General features: G+C 45.5%; 1 protein-coding gene across 1 annotated transcript in view; it reads left to right on the top strand.

Moving 5' to 3' along the window:
• LDLRAP1 (low density lipoprotein receptor adaptor protein 1) overlaps positions 1 to 19,117 on the top strand; it is a 67,342-nt gene that overhangs the window by 31,924 nt on the left and 16,301 nt on the right. Inside the window, exons 3-6 of the mRNA XM_083455916.1 lie at positions 409 to 521; positions 7,410 to 7,524; positions 12,544 to 12,616; positions 17,905 to 17,982. Coding sequence (XP_083312042.1) covers positions 409 to 521; positions 7,410 to 7,524; positions 12,544 to 12,616; positions 17,905 to 17,982 — 379 coding nt within the window. The remainder of the gene's footprint in view (positions 1 to 408; positions 522 to 7,409; positions 7,525 to 12,543; positions 12,617 to 17,904; positions 17,983 to 19,117) is intronic.

Consider the following 19,117-nt stretch of genomic DNA (forward strand, 5'->3'; position numbering starts at 1 on the left):
TCCTGCAGCTCAGCTATGTGCTGCGACTTCCATATATTCTCCTGGTGGATAGGAGGAGAAAAGCTCATTGTTTGCAAAACCAAACCCCCTGGTTTGTAAACCAGAGTGTTTTCATATTAGAGAAAGAAATAAGAATATTGCTGAAGAAATGAGAACTTGCAGCCAAATGTTTCATTGCGGAGCGTCCCTGTTCAGTGCCTTCCTGCACGATACTCTGTTCTGTTCCTCTTCTTACCAGGTTTACTGAAGAGGAACAAAATGGTGCAATTTTTTTTTGCAGGTTTGGGAGCTGTTTCCAAGTAACAACATCTGCCTGTTATTCCTGTACATAGTTAATATGTGACTTTTAGATAAGTTGATTTATCTCCACCAGACCCATGAAACATGTTGAATGTTTTCTTTCTCAAGGCAAAAGCAAGTGGCAGAAAGCTCCGGAAAGTAACTCTAAAAGTGTCTCCCAGAGGGATAATCCTCAGTGACAGTGTAACAAACGAGGCAATCGAAAACATCTCAATATACAGGTGCGTTCCAATTGTAGTTTTTAAAGACACAGAGTAAGTATTTAAGGCACGGTGGTAAAACTGTGAAACTGGCAGGTGCAAGGAGCATGGCTTTCTCAGTGGTGGCCCCACACCTCTCAGATTCCCTTGCCAGGTTAATAGATACTGGCATATGCCCTCTGTGTTTATCCACCACTTCACACACATCCCTCCACAAGATACTCTAAACTGTATACTGGGTGGGGCCATTGCTATACAAGTTGAGACCCCCTTTTTGAACTCCCCTGAACTTGCCCCTCTCCCCACTTTCCTTAGGCTTCACCAGTCTCCTTTTATAATAGGCTCACTGCTTGGACTTCTCATTTCTATCCACTCCTGTGCTTCTCTCAGCTTTCCTCTTTCTGATTCCTCACCAGGCCCATGCTTCCCGCTCAGTGTTTCTGCTTTATCTCTGCACGCTGAGAGGAGAGGCATGACCTCCAGACTGACCTGATTTATTGCTGGTGGGTCTTCCTGAAAAGACTTACACAGGCACAGCAGCCTCCTCCTCACAGCCTCATTGTTATGTGCAAATGCAGCCATACAGTCCCGTAGCACCTTAAAGACTCATATGCTGTGGAAAAAAGCCGCACTTCATCAGATGCGTTACCCCCAGTTGAAAGGTGTGTGTATGTTTATAGGCAGCCCTGTATAGGGATGTTTTTAATGTCTGTTGTTTCACTGTGGTTTTATCATTTTGCCTCTACATAATGATCATAGAATTGTAGAGTAGGAAGGGAGCCTGAGGATCATCTAGTCCAGCCCCCCTGCAATATAGGAATATGCAACTGCTACAATACAGGGATTGAACCTGCAACCTTGGCATTATCAGCACTGGGCTTTAACCAGCTGAGCTATCCTTCTTAATTTGTTGGAAGCTGCCTAGAGTGGCTGGGGCAACCCAGTCTGATGGGCAGCATATAAATTTATTTATGTAGGCTGCAAAGGTAATGGGGGTAAAGAAGTAAAGAGTGGGTTCAGATAGCATGAAATGCAAAAATTACAATTTGTGATAATTCAATTGAAGCTTAAACATACGCTGATAAACATTGCAGCCGTTCCCAACAGCACTTATTTGGTGATGACTCAGTCATCTTAGCTTTGCTGAGCTAATTAGCGCCTGCAGCGGGACAGGAAGCCATCGCTGTGATCATCCCCAAATGAATAGAATCAAATGTCTTGATAAGTTCTCATTCTGCAGCTTCATGCTGTAGCCTCCTTTTGAAATCCCCTTTGCGGGAGAATTGAAACCAGTGGTGGCTGGTAGGCAGAAGGCAGAAAGGTCAACAGTTGGTGGAGCCAAAGCTAAGGAGAGTCAGAGCCAAATAATTCTTGTTTGCTCCGCATCCTCCTCTCTGCTGAGTTCTATAATGGCAACGCTGAGAGTAAAAAGGAGGAGGCTGACAGCCAGGGCCACCCTGGGACTGGAATTAAGTAAGAAAGCAGGTGGGAGCTGTCAGAGGCCTTCAGCAGTTTCCGGGAAGCTCGGTCATTAGTTGAAAGTAGTTCTGGGTGACGTCTGGGCCTTCTTCTTCATGGCCTCTTGCGTACACTGTGTGGAAAAAATCATTAATTTCAGAGGCTACCAGGAGTGGTATTTTACTCCTAAAGATGAATAAAGTTTGTAGATGTCACTTAGGAGGGCCCCTCTGGAACCCTCGTTTTCCCAAAAACACACTAATTTTTTGCTTGCTGAATGGATTTCAGAGTCTCTACTGCTGTTACAAAAACCAGCATTTAACAGCTTAAAAAAAACCAATTACAGGGAAAGAGGGAAAACATAAGTGCCTCTTATAAAAACAAAGCACTGTGAAGCTCCATGTAGGACAAATGTAGGCCACACCGGAGCACAACAAGACACTTAATGCAATGTAAATTAATTTTGAATGTATTTTAAACCCTGGAAAACTCAACTGGTAGATCAGGCACTGCTTTCCTCAAGAGGAACAGCCCCTTGCTCATGACAAAGGGATGCTTGGTACAGCTTTGTGCTCTGGGACAGCCATTTGAGGGTATTACAGTTTTGGGGCCAACGTCACTAGTATTTTTATGATTAATTTATCACTCTTGCACCATCAATATGCATGGTGCATTGCAGAATACAAGGAAACATAGGAAGCTGGTTCGCTCACAATGCCAAGCCGTAGTTTTTCAACAAACCACAAGTTGTTACACAGATGACTAAACCAAACCATGGTTTTTTTCTTCACAATCCTGTTGGATATGGACATCATTCTGCACAGTGGTCAGCAAGGCCAGTTTCTCTGTCACGCTGCTTATCTATGAATGCCCTTCCAAGAACAGGCGAAATACCCACAGCTGTTTTTGTAAGACAACCCTCTGCAACCTCCTGCCTATGAGAGGTGTTTTGGACTTCATTGCCATTACCCCTGCCAGTGGCTAGGTTTCTGGGTGCTGGTGTCCAACAAAATCTGGAGGGCACCGGATTGGGGAATGCTGTTAGAAAGACATCCCTCAGGCACCAGCCGTTATTGGCTTGTAGAGTTCAAAGCTGTTTTTCACCCAGTCCAAGGGAGCGTCATCCTGCCAAGAGGGATGTTCCTCAGCTCAGGGGCTGAGTGCCTGCCGTCATGCTGCTTTAATGATGCTTGAACCTGTGAGAGTTTGAGGATGATCTTCGCAGGCAGCGTTTTCTCAACACCTTTCCATCAGTTTCTCTTCATCATTTGTAGCCAAGGACCACAGAGAGTTGGGGCTTTGGAGGAAGTGTCAAAACGCATTTGCAGTCCCAAGATGTGCAAGCTGAACTCGTCTCTTCATCGAGTGGACAGCTCGCTTCTGAGTTGTCCTGAAACTTAAGTGCGCTCTGACACAGTGCTGCTGAATAAATAAATGACAGACTATATACCCCCAGGGCAAGATTTATCCTCTCCTCCTGAGAAAGGTCATCAGATCTTCATCAGGCTTGGTGTGGGGGGGAAAGAGAATTCAAGATGCACTGACTATGCTGCTTTGAACTGCTGCTCCCTGCAAGCGATGAGTGATTTTCTGCTTCAAGTCATGTTCTTCTGTTGCAAAACTTGGGGTGAATGCATGTGCGGTCCTTCGGGCATTTCAACCTGGCCTCTCCCCAGGTCACACACCCTCCCGAGCCTCATTCCTCACTAGGCCTGATGTGAGTCCTCCTTGTGCATTTTTGGCACACTCATTGCTATGTCCTCTTTTGCCTCTAGCCCTCTCCTGAGGTTCAAGAACATAGAAAGCTGCCTTATACTGAGTCAAACCCTTGGCCATTTAGCTCAGTACAGTTGTGCCTTGGATCTCAAAATGCCTTGGCTCCTGAACATTCAAAACCTGGAAGTAAGTGTTCCGATTTTTGAACGATTTTTCAGAAGCTGAATGTCAGGCGTGGCTTCCGATTGGCTGCAGGAGCTTCCCGCAGCCAATCAGAGCTGCGCTTTGGTTTCCGAATGTTTTGGAAATTGAACGGACTTCCGGAACAGATTCTGTTAGACTTCCAAGGTATGACTGTATTGCCTATGTTGACAGGCAGTGGCTTTCCAAGGTTTCAGGCAAGGTTTTCTCACAACCACACCTGGAGATTCCAGGGATTGAACCTGGGACCTTTGCATGTAAAGCAGATGCTCCACTAAGGCTATGGCCCTTCCCAACTAAGAGCTTAGGGCTGATGGGAATTGTAGTTGAAAACATCAGTAAGACACCAGGTTGGTGGAGGCTGGTCTGTCCTTAGTAGCAGTGGCTCTGCAGGATTTCAGACAAGGGACTTTCCCAGCCCTTCCTGGAGATACCAGATGGGGTCTTTCTACCATTGAGCTACAGCTCTTCCCCAACTCAGAAGGGAGCTCTCCACTTGGATTGGAAATGTGTTTGAAGCTTCCCTTCCTACCAACCCCAGCCTTGCTCCCCAACTGTCTGTGGTCCTTGGCTACAAGCAAGAATAGCAATTGGTAGAAATGTGCTGAGAAGCCTGTTGAAGACCTGGTAGCCTTTCTTGGGCAGGGAGAATGAAGCCTACATCTTGCCCTGGGGATTTATAGCCAGCCATTTTTAAATACAAAGTGGCCCATTTTTAGGCCACAGGACATTGATGGGTGGGGGAGGGACAATAGCTGCTAAGGAGTAGTTGGCTGCTCCAAGCACCTGGCATGCACATCACTCACTCTCATATTGGTGGGCAGATAGGGTGGCTCCTCCTGGCATGATGCCCATGCTGGCCTTCAGCTTCTCTAACAGAATGGGGTGGGCACATTGCAGAAGAGCAAGAGTTGGCAGGATTTCCTGAGCTCAAAGTACTCTTCCCCACCCCCGCACACTCTCCTGTTTTAAAAATGGAAGCACTCCTTAGAAAGCAGAGCTTTTGGGAAGATGGATGGGTATTTGTTTTTCTGCATTTCCCTAGCGTTATAAGATCTCAGCCTGGAAAATTGCATTCTCTCTGCTTTGATCTGATAAGCAAACTCTATGAATCTGTGCATGGTGTGTGCCTGAAACTTTCATTTGTTTCTCTTATTTGTAAAGCAAAGCCTCACAATATAAGTGCTGTGCTGTTTGGTGCAAAGCACAGAGGTTTATATTAGAATTCAGCATCCTATCAGCTTCTGTTTTTTTGTTTTGTTTTGTTTTTAAGTTTCTAGGCCTTATGGTGAAAATATTAGCTGCGAAGTAAGTGGCCAGGGACTGATCATCTCAGAAACTACTGTGGGGAGGCTGTGTTGGATTTCCAGTACTGTGGGTGCTGCCTGGGATAGCTCAGTTGGTGGAGCATGAGACTCTTAATCTCAAGGTCGGGAGTTTCTCTTGCCTACAGGGAAACACTGGGCACAGCTGAGAGAGATTAACCCCAAAAATGTTGTGGGTGCTCAGGTCCCCATGGTCCCCTATTGTCGGTGCCCCTGGCCAGGGGCTGCTCAGTCAGGGCTTCAACCCTGTAAGGAGGCAAGATAATCCAGGAGGGCACCTCTTCTAATGTTCCTGGCTTCTCCCTCTCTCACTTCACACGCTGTTCCTTCAAAGAACCTGGTTCTAAACCATGTAGAGCAGGTATGGCCTTTAGCCAGATTTCATGTGGGTGCCAAGGAGGCAGAAATGGTGAGAAAGTGGGTGACAGAGACAAGATGTTGGCAGAAATAGGGAGAAAGGGGGATGGCCCCAGCCTCTTTGGTCTTCAGCCCCACCTCCTGCTGGTGTGTGGCCCCTGACAGATTACCTCTGAGGGAATGTAACCCCAGACAGAAAAAGGATTGCTCTCCCCTGGTGTAGGGCTTTAAAGGCTATTAGCAGCTCTTTAAATTAGGCCCAGAAGCGACTGGTACACAAAAGGTGCTCTGAGCACCTGGCCCCTACAAACAGCTTTGATCTGTGCTAGGATGTCTTCAGAATCTCACACACCCCGCCCCCGCTTACGTCTCTACATTTGAAGGCCTGCTTCAAGGCCCCTTGCCATCTAAAGTGTGCCAGCTGGGACCGTTTGGTTGTGCACCCAATGTTTTGGAATGCCCTCTCTGAAGGGGAGGTATCAACCTGCCTCGATTGCTGCCTGCGTTCTGACAGGCAGTGAAAACCCTTGACCTTTTCTGAAAAGCACCGGCAGATTGATATATACAGCTGCCCACACTGCTGTGCTTTGCTACTGAGAGTTTGGTTTGGTTGGTTTCACTGTTTAATTGTGTGTGTGTGTGTTTTCCCCTCCCCCCCCCATTGTTTTATTTCTCTGTTGTGTATTTTACACTGTATTAAACAGTATTGCTAATTTCTCCTGTGGGGACCTTTTTGACAGAGGGTAAGGTAGAAACAATCTTAATAAAATTATTATTTAGTGTTTTTACCTCACCTTCCTTATCAGTCAGTCAAAGCTATTTGAGAGTAAAAACACAACCAGGCATGAAAATCAATGCCTTCGGAAAACAATGCAAAGCCATAGGGTTGTCTCCAGTGCTAGTCCTACTCAGAGGAGACCCATTTAAATTAATAGACATGACTACTGTAGGTTCCTTAATTTTAATGAGTCTGCTTAAGCAGAACTTAGTTTGGTTCAAGAGCACTCTTGTCTCTTGGGGTTTGCTGCAACTCATTCTACAGTTTTAAGACACCTGCTGTAGACAGACAGATATGCAAATATATCCATTGTGGGATATAAGTGTAGTAAGGCAGTAAATATGAACAAGTTACACGTGTATATATAGCTTTTAAATTTTGCTGGTCTTATAGCTTTCAATTGTCCTATGTATACTACTTAATGATTTTTTTGACCGATGGCTTTATAAACAAATAAAAATAATTGATAGTCTGTATTTACCATGTGACAGGTCTAAAACCTTTCTGTAAAATGTTTCTTTATAAAATGTGGCATGTGAAGGCTCATAAGTCCACAAAAGAGAATTAGGGCTCTTCCTCTTCAGCAGCCTAGCTCTTGGTTTCTAACAAGAAAAGTTTTCCTCCCTTTCCCATGATACAAGAACTTGGGCCCATCCACCAAAGTTGAAAGATTCCTGAGAGACAAAAGAAAGACACTTCTTCACACAGCACATAGGCCACATTTATGCCCCACATTTAAAACTCTCACTGATTGGCAGGCGGGTGTAGTTAGGGGAAATGGCCTTGCGAGCTAAATTGGACCCCTTGGTAGGCCAGAGGTCCCCTGCAACTGCTTTATCCCATCCTTCACCAACCTGGTGCCCCCCCCCCCAAATACCTCATACTGCAACTCCCATCAGCCTCAGTCATTTTGGAGACACTTGTGTAAGACCCCTTGCATGTGTGGTTTGCCGAATTTTACAGAGCTAGAACTTGTGGTGTTGGAAGAAGGGAGGCCTGGGTGTAGAGTGCATCCCCCCTCCTTTAAAAAAATAATAATGTTTATTTAATGTCTTGTTTTGCCAATGTTCACAGGATATCCTACTGCACAGCAGACAAAGTGCATGACAAGGTGTTTGCCTATATTGCACAGAGCCAGCACAATGAGAACCTGGAGTGCCACGCTTTCCTCTGCACCAAAAGGAAAATGGTCAGTATTGTGTTTTAATAGCTGGTTGAGCAATGCATGCATTTCTTTGCGGTGAGGTGACCGGGGGGGGGGGGGTGATGGAAGCACCTCTTGCGGGCACAGCTTGGACAAGGGTACAGAAGGAACACCAAAGATAATGTAAGACCAGCGGGCTTTCAGATTATGTTTAAGAGTATCCTGGGGTTCCTCAAAAGCTTATCCAAAACCCCTGAGTGTGAAGTTCAGCTATGGGGTGGATAAGCTTTAAATGCGCAGTGGCTCACCTGAACCACACTGACAGATTAGTGATGGGTCACTTGGCAGAATCAATAGCATGGTTTGTAGCAGTAGATTGGCACTTGAACCCAAAAGGAGAAGAAGACATAACTTTGACAGATGTAAGTCTGACCTATGTCTGCCTAGCTGTCTAACTCAGAGATGGATGATGTCATCCTCTCCAGATGCTGGAACTCCCAACTCACACCAGCCAGTATAACCAAATAGCGAGGTATGGTGGGAGTTGGAGTTCAGCACCACATAGGTTGCCCCTGATCTAAACCAATAAAGACATATTAAGGATATTGGACCTAGAGCAAATAAAACTGAAGGTGCCTTCTGTTGTTTTTCCTGGTATCATCAGCATCCCCAAGTCTAAAAGCTGTCAAATTCTGCAACTGTGCTGTGACAGGTATATGTGAATCATCAAGAAAAGACTCGGTGCAGATACAAACCCTGCATGTTTGCTAGAGAGGTGGGATGCAAATGCTGAAAATAAGTCAACCTTGCATGCGGTTCTTGTACCTGGTTCCGTATTCATTATGTTCTATTTGGAGAACAGCCATAGCGGCATGCATGTTTGCATGGAGACAATCTCAGATTCAATCTGTGGCATCTCCAGGCGGCTGGTGGGAGGGGAGGGGTCAGGCCTGGATCTCCCATCCTTTTCTTTCTTTGCTTTTAACCTTAAAGAAAAAACACTCATTGCTTACAAGGTGGTTGAGCACATTTTAAATTACAGGGCTAGTGAGACCCTGGCCACCCAGCATCTTAATATTTCCAGAGATGTCTATACAAAAAAAATAGTATGCGCAAATTTGTGTCATGGGCCTGAGCCCAGTAAGCCTTTCAGTTTACTTACTTACCGTATTTTTCCATGTATAAGACTAGGTTCCACCCCTAAAAATAATGTCCAAAATTTGGGGCTGCCTTATACACAGGGGCAATCTTCCTCCATTTTCTTAAATTGGAGCCCCCCAGAATAGGGGGTGTCTTATACATGGGGTCGTCTTATAGATGGAACGGTACTTACTTACTTACTTACTTACTTATTTACTGATTGCATTTATATCCCACCTTTATCTCAAGGAGCTCAAAGTGCCATATATGGTTCTCCCCCCATCTCATTTAATCCCCACAACAACCCGGTGCGGGAGGGTAGGCTGAGAGGTGACAGGCCTGGGGTCAACCAGTGAGCTTTGAGGCCGAGTGGGGATTTGAACCCTGGTCTCCCAGGTCCTAGTCTGACACCCTAACCATTGTGCCGCACTGGCTTCTTCAGTGGGTGGGGCGTTTTAATCCCACCTTTTAAAAATACAAATGTGTGTTAGATCCTTCTGTGCTTTGTTTTATGCTGGCTTTAAGGTATATTAGTTATTTGTTGTTGTAAATTGCTTTTAAGTTACATCAGTAAACAAAAGCAACTAATAAGTTCAATAAATAATAATAGTACCTATCAACACCCCTTTTTGCAGTTGGCACTTAATTTCTGTTGCAGAGCCTAGGTGGAGAAAAAGCATTAAAAATGAACCCTCAATGTGGGAGTGTTTAAAGAGGAGAACTGGTGGATAGTGGAAGGGTTTGCCCAACCCCAGGTGCTTTGAACTACAACTCCCAATGGCTGTGCCGGCTGGGGCTGATGGGAGTTGTAGTCCGAAGTATCAAGGGGGCACCTGGTTGACAAACGCTGGGTTAAGCAGGTGCCTCCCAGTCTCTGATGCTTCCCTAAAAAATTGCCACACCAAAATCCTCTTAATGACGACTTCAGTCTTCAGTGTCATTTCCTAAATGACCTTGTAAACTTTTGATGCAGAAAGAACAACAAAGTTCTTCTCTCTCTCCCCATGGACAAAAATATGTGACATTATAGAAATATGGGGAGAGGGTGCAGAGACCTTGATTGTATGTCTTAGTTTCCCCATCTCTGTCATATAATTAGTCTATATTTTTAGCGGCTGGGCAATTCTCACCCGTATCTGGGTCTATTAAACTTGATTTGAATGTGACAGCCGAAATTGTAAACAGCTGTGAGGAGCTTCATACTTAATTACCATATTTAAGGAGCGGGTTTTTGTTTTTGTTGTTTGTTCTTCTTTACCCATCATAAGAAGAAGAAAAAATGTTTTTCTCTTCCACCAAAGATATAAATGGCTCAGTCTTTCAAATGAGATTTGGCACAGATACAAGTTTTGTCCAAGCTCCTAACTTGCTGCTCCCCTGTGGCAAGTAAAACTTGCCTGCAGGCAACTTCCCTGCCGTAAGATTTGTAAATTGGGAAGGGAGGTGGTAATTCCAAGCTGTTGGTGAGTCCTGGGTCAGGACCAAACATACATGCATATACTGGTTGCCATTTTGTTTCTGGGTCCAGTTCAGGGCCTTCACATTAGTGTTTAAAGCCCTCAGTGACTTTAAGTCCCAAGCGGGTGACGCTGTGGGTTAAACCACAGAGCCTAGGGCTTGCCAATCAGAAGGTTGGCAGTTCAAATCCCCGCAAGAAGGTGAGCTCCCATTGTTCGGTCCCTGCTCCTGCCAACCTAGCAGTTCAAAAGCACGTCAAAATGCAAGTAGATAAATAGGTATCGCTCCGGTGGGAAGGTAAACAGTGTTTCCGTGCGCTGCTCTGGTTTGCCAGAAGCGGCTTATTCATGCTGGCCACATGACCCGGAAGCTGTACGCCGGCTCCCTTGGCCAATAAAGCGAGATGAGCGCCGCAACCCCTGAGTCATCTGCGACTGGACCTAACGGTCAGGGGTCCCTTTACCTTTACCTTTATCTGTCTACTTGCCCGCAGACCCTCTGCTGGTCCCTCTCCCCATCGTCACCCCCCTCTGCAAGTTGCAGAGTGATTCTCTGGAGTCCTCTGTACTGGGAATGGGCGTTTTCTGTCAATTTCAGTTTTTCTGAATTGGTTACTTTTCCAATCATTCGTTTTATTCTCTCCATTTCCACATGAGCAGGTACTATTTTTACCAGTGTTTTGCTGCAATTTTCTCCTATTTACATGCTTGTATGCAATTTTCCCTAATGCACATGTTTTTGCAAAGTAATATAGTGCATTTTGTATGTTGTTGTTTCACAGATATCTGCATTTTTATGCACGCCTTGCCCTACCTAGTCTGTGCATTTTTATACACGTGACCTAGGCAGAGCATCACATTGCAGAACACAGAAAAGTGGAGATTTTGAAGGATGGCTGTGTTTACGCTTGTGTATTGCTTCAGGAAAGTGTGAATCAGATAGGTGTGCCATTAAGTGCGAACTGAGTCAGTTTCCTCTTCCAACGCCATGCCATGCTCACTGTCATCTGAGTGATGGTCGCTTTGGACGGCTATCCTCTCTATCTTGTGCCCTGTCGTGGGTATGGCTACCTTATTGGTCCCCTCTCACTTAAGTTGGTGGAGTGAAATTCTTGTGCCAGAGCTGGGGGTATTGATAAGGAAGTGGCTATGGATTGACAGGGTGCAGGATATGGCGCACATGAGTGTCACCCACCCCCCATTGCCTGAGGCAGCTTTAGAGGAGCGTTACTGGTTTGGTCACACTAGGCGTGCAGCCTTGGGGACGCTGCAGGGGACACTGTAACTATAATGTAGAATAAAGCAAGAGAGGCAGGGGGGCACCAAATTTTGGGGTTGCACAGGGTGCCGCTGAAATTTGAGACCCCAAGGGTTCCCACCCTGTATCTGCACTGGCAGAACAGCTCCACTGACAGTGCGTTCCTCTAATGTGTGCAGCATGTCTGGCCTTCCGCTTGCATAGCAGGGCTTCCCTCAAATCCTCTCTCTCTCACACACACACACACATACATACACACAGACACAAAACCACCCCAGCTCACAAATTTCAAGTAATGACGGGTGCCTCAGTTGATTAAATGCCGAAGTCTTTATTGTTGGTTTTATTACTGTGGCGTGCACCCACTATCTGTGCTTTCCGGAAACAATTGCATGCATTTTTATTTTGACAAGCTTTTGCAGCAGGGTGCCATTGGCGCTTGTTTTGTTTTGTTTAAAATCTGTATTTGGTTGTGTTCGGTAATGCACTTTAAACTATTTTTAGCTGTTTCCAAAAATATATAGTAGATGTTAATTTTAGGGTGCACTCTGCTCTGATAATTTTTCTCAATTTCAGCGGTATAGAAGTTTTGGTATACCGTGTTTCAATCAGTGAGATAGCTTCAGCACTGAGAAGCACTTGTGCAGCTACAGCTCCTTTTGATTTTGGTATTTTTAAAGACAGATTTTGTGTAAGGAATCCAGTCCTTCCGTGTCAAGTGCAGGATGAGTCATTAACACCCCTCTCAGCATGCGCAAGCATTGAATTTTAGCCCAAGTCCTGCTGCAGCCTGCCATTGCAGAGTCCACACGAGCATGGCTAAACTGGTCTGTAAGCACACGTGTGGTTGAGAAATCCAGATGACCACTTTAGTATGGGCTTGTTCAATCTGGCTGTCAGCCCTCATCTCTCCCCCCACCCCCCAAGAAAAAGTCATTACAGATTGAATATAAGCACCCCCAAACGAGTGTCTGAACTCATTCGCCGAGTTCTGCAGCTGCCTCTCTCCATAACTGGGCGCCGCTGCTGGCATCAATATTGAATTAAGTCTTGAATGGTGGCATGGGACTTGTAGAGCCGTAGAATGAGGAACGAGTTCCTGGTTTAACATCTCTCAGCTGCGCGAAACCTCCAAATGATTTAAATCTACATGAAGAACTGTCTATTAATACACCGTTATAATTGCTGTTGTATCTTCTTCTTCTCCAGGCTCAAGCCGTCACCCTCACAGTTGCTCAGGCGTTCAAAGTAGCATTTGAATTTTGGCAGGCGTCCAAGGAAGGTGAGTGTGGGAACTTACATCTGCCTCTCACTGCCTTTTCGGCACATCCCAGCCTTCCCTGACCTGATGCTCTCCAGATGTTTTGCTTCCATCATCCCTTACTGTTGGCCATGCTCCCTGGGGCTGATGGGAGTTGGAGTCTGACAACATCTGGAGGACACAAGGTTGCAGAAGGCTGATATATCCAGAAAATGTGTAGCTGGTGTATTTTGTGTGTGTGTGTGCACGCACACCTTTTGTTGTTGTTTGACTTTTCCCCTAGGAGCAAAATGGTCTTTTTATCCCTCCACTTTTAAAAATCAAACAAACAAAAAACCACCAACCAAGGCTCAGTCAATAAAATTTCAGATTACTTTGCTCATCTAAGTACATGCTTGTTTATTTATTAAGTTGCTGTTTCACAGTTTTTACGGTATATCCTGCTTGATTGTTAAAAAAAGTGATTTACAAAAGGATAAAACGATGAAATTATCAGTAAAGATCCGTTAAAAACAACCATTTGAAACATTCAGAAGTAATTAGCATCAGCTAAAAAACACATTAAACTGCACAACAGCATTCTACATATCTGGATAGACTTGCCTAAATAAAAATGTTTTCCCAATTGGGAACCCCTGAACTAGTGCATTTGAGGACAGATATTCCTGGTCTAGGAATTTTGGGTCAAGGGTGGCAGATCTCATTTAGCTTCCCAGTACTTCATAGCACTGTCCTGAGGGAACTTTTCAGGGAATCTCACCATGTGCTACCATCTCCTGCGCCTGGGTTTAAAGTCTCATGCCTCCCTACTCATCTGCTGTTACCCAAATGTCTCTTCTCTTAAATTATACCAGCAATCATCCCCTTCCTTGCTTTTATGCCTAAGATGGCCTCCCAGAACACTGATGCAGTGCCACTTCACTCTTCCCTCCTCAAAGCCCACTTCCCCCAAGTATTTTTCTTAACCCTAAGATTTGATCCCTAATGGAAAGAAAGGTGTGAAGGAGATGTCTTTCCTGTCAGGCACGACTCACACATTTTTCTGCTACATCTTTTCTCCTTCACTTCTCTACTGAGATGCATGTCTGTCTTTGCAGCATTGATCTGCATGCATACACACACTCATGCACACGATGCTTCAGGCAGGCTTTTGGTGGAGCTTCTTAATTTTTTTTTCCTCAGGCACCCAGCATGTTTAGCTATTTAAATAAGCATTTGTGCCTCTCTCTCTCTTTTTAATTTTCAAAACTTTACTATGAAGTTAAAATTATAGCCTGGTAAGAGATTTAGAATAAAAACAGAAAGGAAAAGAATGGAGGGTGGGGGAGAACTTCTACGAAGCAAAAACAGCTTTCACAGACATTACCACGTAAAATAAAATACATTTTCAAGGGACTACACTATAAATTAGATGCTACAACAAAAACTAAGCTGATACAGAGAGAAGACAAAACAAATGTTATGAGTACAAGATAAAAGCCATATTTCACCCAGACTAGCCATTCCCTTGATTGGCCTGTCATATGAGTAACAAATAGCCACCAAATGGAGACAAAACCCATAGGTTTGGCTGTACCCTGGGATACCTTTGTTTATGAGTCATTTTCTCAGAAATGGCAATATACATGACTATATTAAACAAAAAAAGGAAAAACCCAAGTATTCCTTCCAGCCCTGTGAAATTTGTGTCTCTCTCTTTTTAAATAGAAAAGCCTATTCTTTACATATAAGTACATATATAATATTTACACACACACACTACTATGAGGCACAAATGTTACTATGAGTAACAAAACTGTGTTGTTGTTGTTTTATTCATGTGGCATTCATGTGGCCATCATTCTGCCTGGACACTGAGGTCCAGCACCGAGGGCCTTCTGGCGGTTCCCTCACTGCAAGAAGCAAAGTTACAAGGAACCAGGCAGAGGGCCTTCTCGGTAGTGGTGCCCACCCTGTGGAATGCCCTCCCATCAGATGTCAAGGAAATACACAACTATCTGACTTTTAGAAGACATCTGAAGGCAGACCTGTTTAGGGAAGTTTTTAATGACCGATGTTTTAATGTATTTTTAATCTCTTGTTGGAAGCTGCCCAGAGTGGATGGGAAAACCCAGCCAGATGTGTGGGGTATAAGCAATACATTATTTATTTATTTATTTATTTATCCATCTATCAGTCACTCTTGAAGGTGACTTTGTGATTGTCACAAGGGCCAGCCAATCAGTGTTCTGCACCATCAGTCTTTTCTTGAAACAGGTGCCAGTAGCTTCGAGGCTCAGTTAACTTTTGAAATGTATGCATCTCTGGCCTACGTACAGTGGTACTTCAGGTTACATACGCTTCAGGTTACAGACTCTGCTAACCCAGAAATAGTACCTCGGGTTAAGAACTTTGCTTCAGCAGGAGGCCCCATTAGCTAAAGTGGTGCTTCAGGTTAAGAACAGTTTCAGGTTAAGAACGGACCTCCGGAACGAATTAAGTACTTAACCCGAGGTACCACTGTACCTGTAATTGCATTTACTCTCATTCACCTTTCCCCCCTCCCCATTCCCCTCTATGCTTCTTATAGTCACCTGACTTGCAGAAACTTATCAAGTGATGCTCCTTCCATCTCCTTCATCTCTCTGCCAGCAGAAGTTTCCCTTGTTTCCCCTTCTTATTCCGGCCCTTCTGAGGAGCCTGACAGTTGGCAACACAACCCCTCTGCCTTTCCTCCCCTCCGCTAAAATCTAGTTTGCAAAGGCCATTTGGGCAGAGGACTTTTTCTTGCTTATGGGAGCCTGTAAAGCACCTGGTATATTGTTAGTGCTGTATAAACTGTATAATATGAACACAGAAAGCTGCCTTAGGATGAGTCATCTAGCTCAGTGCTGCCTGCTCGTACTGGCAGCAGCTCTCCAGGATTAGCTCTCCTTTTATCAGCCCTGTGACCTGAGAGCCTTTCAACTGGAAGCATGGGGATTTGAATCCAGGATCTCCTGCATGCAGTAGCTGGGCCACTGAGCCACCACCTACAAAGCCACATTATAATATGCCCCAATGGGGGAATAACTCCCTTTTCTCTCTCTAATAGAAGCGCATGGGTGGTTGCCTAGCAACCACCCCGGCCTAAGGATAGGGAGACCTGTGGCTCTCCAGCTGTTGTCCAACTATTGGTGTCCCTAACCATTAGCCATGCTGGCTGAGGTGGATGGGAGTCCATAAAAACCTGAAGGGTGCTAGAAGGAGCAAGGTGGGTGGTTGCTAGGCAACCTCCCCTCCCAAGTGTTTCCCACCATTCTCATCCATCACCGCCATCTCACACAGGCTCTGAAGAAATGCTGGGCCTTCTAGTCCTGGCCAGCTGTGTGGTGCCAGTGGAGGATATGTTGATAAAGAGAAACCATCTGTCCTTTTGTCAGCGATGGCTTGGTTAGCACAGCTGCAAGCAAGATCGGCAGCTTTCCAGGCAGGCTGTAGGCTTGATTGGGTGGCCTTCCCAAGTCTTGGGGTCATGCCAGTATGAAAAGGCTCTCCTTGTCGCCTGCACATGTTCAGCAATTTGGCACTGGCAAAAGGTTGGTTGCAGGGAGAGAGATTTTGTTCCCTGGAAACCCCTTTCTCCACTTCGCTGCCCTCCACACATTTCCATGCCTAAGGTAGACGACAAGCAGTGCCCGTCTGCGCGCCAGGAAGCCCAGACCTCTGCAAATCGAATCTCCTCCTGCCAGACATTTACAACAGCCTCGTCCTTGTAAGAGCTCTCTCCGGTATTCAGTTTGCTTTCGGAGGCTGGGGTTAGACCATTGGCATCTGGGAGTTGGGGACTGGTGTCCATTATCTCCCTTAATTAGATCTTAATTTATTTTAACTGTGGCCTCATTTGTGTTTTATGTGCTGTTCAGCCACCCTGGCCAAAAGGCAGGATAAAAATATGAATTGAAATAATGCATCTGTAGCTCTCGAGGCCTTGAGATAGCACAGTCAAGCAACATGAATAAGGTGCTAGATTCCAATCATATAGGCGCTAAGCCATCTTGGGGACACTTCGTATATGATGATTTGCTATGCAGAGATCCATTTCCATGCAGGAAAGGGCTTGTACTCTGTATCACTTGAAATGATTTTTTTTTTTCTTATGCCAGGTGATCAAATGTGCCATTTCTGTTCAGATCACCATCTGCTGCAGCTGCTCTGGACTGCTCATTCATTTTTTTCCCTCCTAGTGCTCATTTAATTTCCCCCCCAATGCCCCCAAGGTAGGAATGCTCTGGGGCATTGTGGGAAATTAAAATAGCAGTCCCACAATGCCCTGGAGTCAAGCTGTGGCAGGGGCACTGGGAAATTTCAGTTGTTGGTGTTCAGAGCATGGGCATAGCCAGGATTTTTGTTGGGGGGGGGCAGGACTTTTGTAAGGGGGGCAGAGCCGATGTCAGTTAAGTAGTTCTATTGCTTTACTTGATGGGGGGCAGCTGCCCCCCCTTGACTACACCCATGGTTCAGAGGACCATTTTTGCAGGGAAAGCTCCCCCCAGGGGTTAGAGCCAGGGGTAGTGCAGATAAATGTTTATCATATGCTACTGGAATTCTTAAATTCCCTCGCTGGCTTCCACTGGTGTAGCTATGTTATTGAATAACTATATTATTAAATCCAGTCCGCTATTCTTATTCTCTGTTAGGTACTTCAAGTCTCTCCAGAGAATAAAGAAGGCAATAAAGGGTTTTTTAATGAAAAAAAATCCTAACAGAGAAAGCCATGCCACTTAAACCTTGGAGCCAAACTCTGCCTCTTGCCAGCCCAGTCAGTGGTCTTGTGCTAGAAATTGTGCCTCCAATACTGCCACTCATTTGGTCTGTCCTTACATTAGGACTGAAGAGGATGTTATAAAGTGGGCGGGGACCTTTTACAGCCTGGGTATGCTGGGTAGCTTTCCAAGGGCCCCATCCCAGTGGTGGACGGGGCCAGAGGAGAAAGTGAGCAGAGCAAGAAGAAGTGTAAATTTAACCTTTTGGTACAGTGGGCTACGTTTCTACACACACTCACCCCCCCCCAGCCTCCATCCAGACAAGCAAGCGACATTGTCAGAGCTGAACAACACATTCCGGCCAGACAAAAGCACTTGAGGAGGATGTGAAGCAGGGCCAGTAGGGAGCATGGCCTGGAGAGCATCCCAAGAGACCTAAAGGGGCTGCATTTGGCCCACAGGCCAGAGGCCCCTCACCCCATTGCAAGGTGTGGAAGCAGCTTTGTGGCTTGCTAGAGAAATCAGCCTTTAAAACTTAGCCACAAACTAAATGTTGTATTTGTCTGTCTTGTGTCCCCACCACAGAAAAGCGGGAAAAGGCCATCTCAGAAGGAGAAAGCACCAGCAGTCCAAGTTTGGATAGTTCTGCCTCATCAAAAGGATGTAAGTGACTAAAGAAACAGATTCTGTTCAAAGGAAATATGGGGTGAAATTATCTGCCTTGTGTACCATGCCAGCTCGCTGGTCTGTCTCGCCCAGTACCTGCAGCCTCTCGCCAGGGTCTTCAGCTGCTGAGATCCCATACGGCATCTGCTCTGCATGCAGAAGGGCCAAGGCTTAGTGTGGTCAGAATTGAGGATACACTTCCAGAGTTAACACTAGATACATTACTTCTGGTAAATGAGCCACCATAGTTGCTAGAGGGCCGTGAAAAATTGTGTCGGGGGCTTTTTAGACTCGTCGGCCCATGTACTATTTGAAACCAAAGGGGCTCATTGGTTGCCAGATTTGAAATATATTGGCATTATTTTCAGCACTCCTATCCTGCTAATAGCGTTTTCTGCTCCCTCCCCTTTTGTCACTTAGTCCAAATTGGGCTCTTCGCTGCCAACAGCCCTCCCCACCCACTCAAAGGTTCCCCCCCCCCTTTTTTCTTTTTTAAATGAATTGATTTTAGAATGTTGTGTTACTTTTATTGTTGTTAGCCGCTCTGAGCCCGGCTTCGGCTGGGGAGGGCGGGATATAAATATATTATTATTATTAAATTCTGGAAAAATTGAGATTTCTCCAAGCCTGCTAAAACCTCCTGATGCCTGGGTGGTACCTTTTTAGCTGCATAAGGAACAGCACTCACAGTCCAAACACTGAAGATAGAGACAGTTATGAACTGTTCCTTTCTTAAGGGCCCTCTCTTGCACACATACATAAACGTTCACCATACAAGTCTTGCGGAAACTAAAGAGAGGGTGTGGGTGGGTACAGTTCCATCTCTGGTTGTCAGTGGTCTCTAGTAACTGAAAATCCTTCCTCCTCTCCTGGAGACACTCAGATTCAGGTGCATGTCATGTATACAGATGTCACTGACCCCCTGATTGAAATCCATCAAGGGCTTAGCAGTCCTTTTGACCTCTGCGACTCCTCCATCATGCATCCTACGTGCCTGTTATTCCTCAGGGAGGCGAAAGGAAGGGGGGGGAGGGAGGGGGGGAGGCAGCCCTCCACACTCCTGCAAGCAGCTTTCTGAAAACCGCTCCCAGGGACCCATTAAAACTCTTAGCGGTCTGGATTGTGCAGCTTG

This window comes from Podarcis tiliguerta (genome assembly GCF_965153285.1).
Source record: "Podarcis tiliguerta genome assembly, chromosome: 8".
NCBI classification, from domain to species: Eukaryota; Metazoa; Chordata; class Lepidosauria; order Squamata; family Lacertidae; genus Podarcis; species Podarcis tiliguerta.